Source organism: Priapulus caudatus, unplaced genomic scaffold (assembly GCF_000485595.1).
Source record: "Priapulus caudatus unplaced genomic scaffold, Priapulus_caudatus-5.0.1 Scaffold303, whole genome shotgun sequence".
Classification (NCBI taxonomy): domain Eukaryota; kingdom Metazoa; phylum Priapulida; class Priapulimorpha; order Priapulimorphida; family Priapulidae; genus Priapulus; species Priapulus caudatus.
The window spans coordinates 223,378-232,764 of NW_014577364.1; the positions used below are offsets into that span (position 1 = coordinate 223,378).

The 9,387-nt window shown below is 41.9% G+C and overlaps 1 protein-coding gene across 1 annotated transcript; it reads left to right on the forward strand.

Annotated features, from left to right (window-relative positions):
* The first annotated feature begins 3,260 nt into the window (after positions 1–3,260).
* Positions 3,261–6,537, forward strand: LOC106808770 (sodium/potassium/calcium exchanger 4-like). The gene is made up of 5 exons (XM_014811615.1): positions 3,261–3,413; positions 3,695–3,809; positions 4,936–5,048; positions 5,601–5,666; positions 6,391–6,537. The coding sequence occupies exons 1-5, from the start codon at positions 3,261–3,263 to the stop codon at positions 6,535–6,537; spliced, it is 594 nt and encodes a 197-aa protein (XP_014667101.1).
* Positions 6,538–9,387: the final 2,850 nt, after the last annotated feature.

Consider the following 9,387-nt stretch of genomic DNA (forward strand, 5'->3'; position numbering starts at 1 on the left):
TATATATATATATCTATATCTATATATATATATACTTGTATACACACGTTGTTATTCGCGTACTTTCAACCTGCTTTCTTTTCAAAACATATTGATTGTCCTTTTTTAATTTTATATAAGAGTACATTATATCATTGTAATTGTGTAATTTATTAATATTCCTTATTTTACTTTCTTGCAAAGGCTTTCCTTTCACGATGCCGGATTTCGGGTGATGTTATCCAACCAATTCGACCCGAAGACCCGTATGAGAACTGCCTGCAGAGTCGTCATTATGGAGGTACGATGCACAAATGCATGCATCTATCCGCTCTGGCCTTCAACTGCCACCCCACCCCTCCTTCACCACAAGCCTATAGCCTTTACGTTGGCATTATAAAACGGCTGGTTTCATATTGGAAGGGTATCACTAACGGAGGACTGCGCACATAGATATCTCAGGGGCTACCAGAATATCACTGCTTATTTGATCGCCAGCTTGCGTACACATAATACGAACTGCTTTTAATTATACAAATACACCGTTTTAGTAGGACACCCTCGGGTGAGTTGTGGTTTGAGGATATAGTGCAAATTTCGTTACTGTAGAAACAACTGCTCCGGAATCAGAGTCGAGTTAGGCGGCTCTCCATGAAGAGCAATAGATGCTTCCAGCAGCTAAGCTTTGAAAGTGAGCTCGGCTCGTACACCAAGGCTGTGTATGGAAAGTAAGTCCAAGCGCCTACACCACGCCGCCTCATTTGTACTCGGTCATCACCACAGAGATCATTTTCATAACATTTAATCACCACCACCATCATCATCAGCGTCATCACCATCATCATCATGATCATCATCATCATCGTCATCATCATCATCGTCATCATCAGCATCAGCATCAGTATCATCATCAACATCATCTTAGTAATAATATTAATAAAAACAAATAGTAATAATAAAAAATTAATTTCATCATCATCATAATCATCCTCATCACTGCTCCCACATCATTAGCAACACTGTGTTCACCGTAGTCGTGCCATTACCATTATCATCATCGACTGTGTTCACCATCACACATATTTAATGTAAGCATCGTCTGAAATTCGTGGCAGCATTTTTCTTTGTCCGTGCTTACCCTGCTGTGTTTCGTTGGAGGCGATCATCCGCTCTGCATTTCGCTTGTAAAAATTAACTTGTTCCATTTTACGCTGCATCAGCAGCTTTTTCTCGTCAGCATGATGACTTAAGAAATACTAAACGTTTCGGTCTCGTTTACTCATCTCTAACACTGTCCCGTTTAATTAATAATTACTTAATTAATAATTATCAATAATAATTATTATTATTATCATTATTATTATTATTATTATTATCTTAATTATTAATAATTATTAATTAATTATCCGTTATATGGATCTGAGAACTATAGACAGGATGGCGCCGGAAATGTATTTTCCAACGGTTCTGCCTTGTGTTGGCAACCTGCTCCGCCCCCGACAAGCATAGTTGAGATGCAATATCGTTGGTCTCGTCCATCGCAGGCATTATCACGTGAAAGCGTAGGTGGTGCATTCAATATATCGCCAGCTTTGTGCCATCTCTCATTCGTCTATCTCGCTGCAGCATCACGACACCCGAAGCTGAAGTGCAAGCCTTCGACTCGTGGAAGAAAGTGCCTAAAGCGGGTAAGAGACACTTGTGTGGGTGTATAATACCAGGAATGAATATAATAGAGACCTATAGATTATTATCTATAGAATAGATAATAGAAATCTTTATTATTCACTCCTGATAGTGCTCGTAGCCACCCGCCATGTGAACGTTTGTAGAAGCCGGAATGCTGAGATGCTCCACATTCTGTCACCGTGTATAGATAGGGCTTCGTCTTTGAAAGAAAGGGTGACATTTTTTTCGCTAGGCAATATCGGCGAAGACAAGTTTTCCGATCTTTATACACAGGCGACACCGTCTGGTATATACGTACGCAGAAGTCGCGGTGTGTGTCATCCGCCAAATAGTATACCTGGGTGCACGCGTGGTGCGCTTTTAATTAACAATGGCGTCTGACAAATATCGTGGATTGCCGTCTAGGTCATAGCAATTGCAACTCTGGTGTTGCCACCGTGATTACCGCTACTATTAATGCATTCGAACAGTCTGTGTGTTTGAGGGATACCACACAATGCCGCATATATACAGCTTTAAGAGCTATTACACATAAACGAGGTACGCTGCAAAGCGTTATAGGTAACCATATCGATTGCTTGATTATTTTATTGCGAGTCGTTGGCTAATTAAAAGCAGGACGACGCCCCTGTATCTGAACTCCGTCACTGGACTGCCGTCAAGTAACAGTCCACCCCCCCACCCCACACATACACATTTGCTTTCCCGTAGCTGTGTAATGTGTGAAGTGAGGACGCCACTATATGAGCTGCATCTGTAAACTGGGTGCGGCATCTCGGCAGATTTAGTAATGCGCTCACGTCTGAGCTTGACAAACGAGCGTTGTACGTACGCGGTCACTGCGCATTCGCCAGCCGGTGAGCATTAGAGCATTTTACAGCATTAGAGCTGCTTGCTCTATTGATTTATGTACGCATCGGCCTGCCAGCGCCGGCACGCGAGGATTTGAACAAATTAAGCGTAATCACTAAAACTAACTAAGAAAACTGCTTTCTGGAACGCTCGAATATCATGAAGCCGTGTCTGAAATTCGCAAGCTAGCACAGCGCGGCATTGCTTCGTAGGATGCAGAACTTATTATAGTTGGCAAGGCGGGATGTAGAATAGAGAGAGCACAGCGATTACATAAATGCGGTTTGCGGACAGGAAGGGCGAGTGATCTTTGCCCCGAACACGCATTGAGATTCTTGCTGTATCACGTGATGGCGCTTCTATTCACCACCTCACCACGAGAGCAGATGGGTCGCAGGGGTGCTTACCACATTGTAGCATCTTCCCACCGGCCTACCCACCATTAAATGCGTGATTCGCTAATTAGCATTTCGTTATCGTTTTTGGGTCGAAAAGCGTCACTGTGCGTACCTGCGCAGGCTACCTAGGCTACCTAGGCTGCGTGCCTACCTAAAGGCTGGTGCGCAGACAGCGAAATAAGTCTATTCGGTATAAGAACTTTCCGAAGCAGATAAACAAATTTACTGCTTTTGTCGGAGTAGGGTCAGGGTTTGGTTAATAATTCTTATAACACATAAAACTGACTGCACTACAATTTATGTTTTTATTTTATTTATTTTAACAAAGATGGCGCCGTGGAGATGGTAAAGTGGGTCGTCTGTTGGCCTCTACGGGCCATTCTCTTTATCACTGTGCCCGACTGCAGAAAGCGACGCTGGGAAAAGTGGTTCATTGCAACGTTTATGCTATCAATTTTTTGGATTGCCATCTTCTCATACGTTATGGTGTGGATGGTGAGTTGACAAGTCAATATATCTGTAATGTTAGATAACATATTGATTGATATTTTTACCTTAACATGGTGTGGTCGCTTCGTTGAGAAAGGCTCGCTTTTCTTCGTTTCCAACCCCCTAATTGTGCCGCCGGTTTTAATGAGAGCAAAGTCGTGACAATAGACCAATAAAAAAACCGAAGTTCTTTTGTCATCTCAGCTTACGGCCGGTGCGTTATTGTCAACGACAGCGTATGCGCGGGCAATTCTATCCTGATGCATTCCTTTATTGTTTATACCTAGGTGATGCTCATAGGATTTACCCTGGGCGTTCCCGACAGCATAATGGGCATTACGTTCTTGGCAGCTGGCACAAGCATACCTGACGCTATCGCTAGTCTAATCGTAGCAAGGAACGGTGAGGACGTCCCTCAAGTGCTCCTCCTGTTGTCGCGTAGATTGAAACCAACGGTCCGGCGGAAACAGAAGTGGTGTTTGGCTGTGCAATTGGTGGCCCGAATCCTGTTAATAACGCTAATAGAATTTTAAAAAAAAGAAAGAATTTTAAAGCGCGTGTAGAATTTCTTTGATTCCATTCGGAAATTTCTCCATGGCTGGCACGATTACAGTTGATGTGATTGCAGCCGTATACGTCGAACTCATTTTATCTCGTGTTCATAACACTGATCACGTTTTCAGTTAGGTAACTGTGTTTTACATTTCCGTGAATTTTTACATAAAAGTGTTTCATTCAATTAATAATTGCAAAGGCATTAATTTTGAATTGTGGGTAGCATTTTAATAAAGTGCAACGAGACGTATACATTAAATTATTAAGGTTAGATCACATGCATTTGCAGAAATTACATCAGAGAGTCATGACATGTTTCATGAAGAAGGTAAACTAGTTATTTAGAGTTATTTATTCATGGCGCTTATTCTCCTTGCAAAATTCGATCCACTTGCCATGCGTCTAGGTCTTGTAATTTTATCTGTACTTCCTGTATGTCACGTTACATAAATGCTGTCCCGCGTTTCAAATTCTAATTTCTCTTTATTGCCATTTATTGACCTAATGGAACTAGGTTTCAATCTTGCGGTGGCTGCATCGCTTACTCATGGTCAAACATCAATATTTTCCATGCATCATGGATCAGCGCTAGCAGCAGTCTTTATCACGCTTTTTAACGCCATACCCTCCCGCCATTACCATTCGGTTCGCTGTGTATCAAACAAGTCGGTTTGAGCAACCCGCAAGAGATATGATGCATAAAATGTAACATATAACATGAAATCTCAGCGGATGTAACACACACCCTCGCACATTCCCACCCATCACTGTAAACCGTTCTTATGACTATAGAACGCATTAAGAGCCATACGGGGATGTTTTTAGAAATCGTGAATTCTAGATGTAGCGGAGTGCTGCTGCTCCGAACCGTAACGTGAGTGGACGCATTTTGTTTGTTTATACAGACGCCAAATGTGCAATAGCGCAGGTGCCATTCGTGTATGTAATTTTACGTGTGTGAATGTGTTTGAAGGTCTCGGGGACATGGCGGTATCGAACAGCATTGGAAGCAATGTCTTCGACATTCTCATAGGTCTGGCTACTCCGTGGTTCATGCAGACCGCCCTGATCTCGCCTGGTAGCTTCGTACGTATATCGATTGTCTGCTCATCAAAGGCGAAAAATCGTTGAGCACATTGTTGCGCCCCTCCCCATCACACACTCGCACTCACGCACGTACGCACGCACGCACGCACACGCACACAAACACAAACACAAACGCATGTGCGCGTGCACGCTCGCGAACATAGAAGTGAAGAGAGAACTCTATGCTCGCGAACAGACGCCCACAGAAGTAGACGCTCCCGCACGCACACGCGTCTGTGAACACATGCGCTTGCGTGCTTACTTGCATACGAAGACGGTAATAAGCGGCCACATATATTAGCCACATTGATCACAAGCCCATTAAATTGTCTGCTGAGACGCCACAGTACTATCTACGCCCTGTTATCGCCTGCGCTAAATAATCTCATTATTACGTAGTCATTATAAGTATTAATTATAATGCCATAAGCAACTACGTAGTCCCATCGAACGTTGATGATGATGACACAGCGCTATTGCGTTGTGTCGGTCTCTTTGGATATCGTTATTTATTGTTTAATTGTTAATTAATTGTTATTTATCTAATTACAGGTACACATCAACAGCCGTGGACTAATCTACTCGGTGATGCTGCTGTTTCTAACCGTGGCCTTCACGGTTAGTTTGGCTTTCTTTGAATTGAATTCTTAAAAGCAGGATGCTCGAATGCATGCGTAGAAAATGTTCTTGCTATAACATCAACTCGTACTTTAAAATTTTACGATTTCTCAGTGAGTGCTCTTGTTTAGCATCATTAAAAATAAGTCGCGCCTGGCAGTTTGTGGAAACATTTTTCTATCCAAGACATTTAAAGCGTTTCAAGTTCACGGCCAAAGGAGCTTTTTCAAAATCCTCTTCTTTCATTAGCTATTGATGAGAGTCGTTAATTATACGCAGATTAATCTTATTTCCATCGCTGAGCAGCTTGATAATCCTATTTGTTTATCGCTGTTTTGCGGATATTTAGCGTGTACAGTAACAATATTTCCCGTTGCTACAGCGATAGTTGATGAATAAATACCATGAGATGTACCATGATGCGTACCTGATGCGGGTTCCGTGTCCGTATTGTCGTCCTCGCGACGGCTTGTGTTCGTGTACGTTCCTATATTGTATGTTCTAAGTTGTATGCTGCTGTGTGTCTGCGTATGCGTTGTATGTTGCTGTATGCTGCTCCGTGTCTGCGTATGCGTTGTATGTTGCTGTATGCTGTTGGCTGTGTGTGTTTTATTCTGTCGTCTATGTACGTCTTGGAGGTTGTTGTGTCATGCATAACGGGTGTATAGGTTTTGCGTAGTCGCCGCGTCGCTAGTTCATGCTGCTCTTGTCGCGTCCTCACCAGATACTCACCATACACCTGAATCGGTGGGAGCTGAGCAAGAAGGTCGGCGTGATTTTCATGCTCGTGTACGCCGTCTTTCTCACCTTCTCCGTCATGATCGAGTTCAACATGTTTGGCTTCGTCAACCCACCGATGTGCATCGAGTGAGAAGATGCGCACTGCACGAGAGACGGAGACTGGGCCAGGCTCCAATACGATGGAATCTGATACAGCATTGGAGGGACAGAAATGGGCAATCGGGAGCTATGTGTACATGAAGATGAACCATAAGAGCAGCATATGGGTATATTCGAGGTCGTTATACATAGAAAGCCCATTAAAGGCTATCGTGTGCGCGTAGGCACGAGTTTAAAAACCTCTGTAGCAAGCTTTAAACTTCCCAAGCAAACGTTGTTAGTTCCTCGGTGGACGGGGTTCCAACGCCATCTATGAATACCTGAAAGCACAGTTTAAATGCCAGAACAGTGGCATGTAAAACGCTTTCGGTGGGAAGCGCCGTTTTCTCTCTCAATATATTTACTTGTTAATGTCCCTGTAGTAATCATAACGCAAAAATAGCAAGTATGCGACTTTACCATGCTAGCCTGCTAGGAGTCAGGTCTGAACAACTTGAGATGCGAATCTGCGTTGAAGTTCGTGCGCTTGAAATATCCGCGCGGTGGCGCCACTAAACGACTAAACATTTACTGGCCGATGCATGCTCCTGTAGCGCATTGCCATGCTGCGTTGCTGATTTGAAATGTCCTTGGGGGAAATTATTTATTGTTAAACCTAAATGGGAAATTTTCTTGTAATTATGATTGTTTGAAATGCGTGGTAACTTATTAATGTAAAGAGGAAACTTTTGATCTATGTGTATGTGACGTAGCACAGAATTACTGGTTCGACAAAATAAAATACAGTGTCTGTTTTTTGTTGACTATATTATTATTATGATTATGATTATGATTATGATTATGATTATGATTATGATTATTATTATTTATTAGTTGCTGTTAGGGGGACATAGCTTGGCAATACGAAAACACAGTATGCAAGGTAAACGACATTCATTGGAACAAACTCTTGAGTATGTAGCTTTGTGTAAACATAGTTGCATGGTTACAAATGTTAGTACAGTACATGTGTATTAGTACTTGTAAAAGCACGGTGTCGGCTAGCTCCAAGAAACGGTATTGCTAGGGTTAGAATATAGACAATCCGTCGCACAGCCTGGTCGGGCTAGGTGTCGGCATGCATACACCCGCCATCCATACATGCGTCAATGTATCTAAAGCCGACACCCGCTGCAGTATTCGCTCCAAACCATGTTTTTAAGTATAGTGCTGTATAAACGCACGCGAGCATTTTCGTCTAGATTATTGCTTATCACCGTGCCTGCAGTTATTAAATGCATCTTTGCAACCAATCAGAATGGCGCGTCGGGATTTCGTGAGGCGAATGCGACGGGATCCTTCTTTGAGCCAGCATGCGACGGGATCCTCCTTTGAGCCAGCATACGTGCCGAGCATTGGGCTATTATGGAGATGTTATTATGATAGTGAGCGCTAACACTTCATACCTATATATTCACTGTTATACTGTTATGTAGCGCTGTAGTCATTTTCTTGCTAATGAGATCATTATAATCTTTAATGATATATATATATTATATATATATTATATATACAGTATACATACATAGTATATATATATTATATACTACATATAATATATAAATATACTTATAAACTGCGGGATAGACCCGCGTGGCCCGGGGAAATCAGTGGCGTTACTCAGTGGTGACTCGCATTATTAAACGAAATACCCAAAAAAATCTAACTATCTACCTATCCATTCCATCCATCCATCCTGCAATTCTATGCCATCTCATCCCATCCATCGCACCGCATCCCATCCATTCCCATATTCCATCCCATCCCATCTGCATCGCCATCTCTTCCATGCCATGCCATGCCGATGCCGCCATCCTACCCATCGCACGCATCCACCATCGGCTTTCCTCTACGGCTGCGGAGTTCGCTATGTAGTTATGCGAGTCGAAACTAATTCGGCCGAACAACTTTTATACTATAGATACTAGATAGATGCTATTATACTTGACACCAGTATTGTTTTATATTTTTTCAAAAGGTTGCCTTGGTATCGTGTCGATTGATCTATTCTGATGTGTGAGTGTGTGTGTGTGTGTGTGGTGTGTGTGTGCTTGTGTGGTTGTGTGGGTGTGTGTGTGCGTGTGTTTGAGAGAGAGAGAGAGCGGTATGTTTTGCCGCGTGTATCGCGTCTGCGCGTATGGTGCGTGGCCGTGTGTATGTATGTATGTGTGCGGTGTATAATGCTGGCGAGGCCTGGTGCCTGCGTTGGCGTGGGTTTGCGGGCTGCTTCGCTGTTCGCGGGTGATCGTCTTGTACCATCGCGCGGAATAACACCGCGTTGACTATATTAGCCAAATTTGCTTTATAAATCTAATTAGTTCAAGCTATAGCATTGAATGCCCAAAAATACCTATCACTGTAATTGGCATGACGACGAATGTGTTGTCCAAAATATCATGTCTACGCACCGTACGTTTTGTTGTGTGTATGTGAGCAGGTTCTATATACATGTGTTATGCATTATGCGTATATTTTAGATGTATATGCAGTATGTATATCAGCTTGATCAGATGTATATTAATTCACATTATATATAAACGATAAAAGAATATTAATGTGTAGCGCCGATATTACGAAAGCCTCCTTTACTTGAAATATAATTTACACTAAATGATACGATCTCTCCATGTCATATATAATATATATATATAATATATATATATATATTATATTATATATATATATATATATATATCATAATAATATATATAATATATATATAATGTATATATACATATATATAATATATATATACATATATATATATAATACATTATGTAGGAACTGTATAGTGTAATGTTAATCTGAATATACGATTGTACATATATGGTTACGTTCGAAT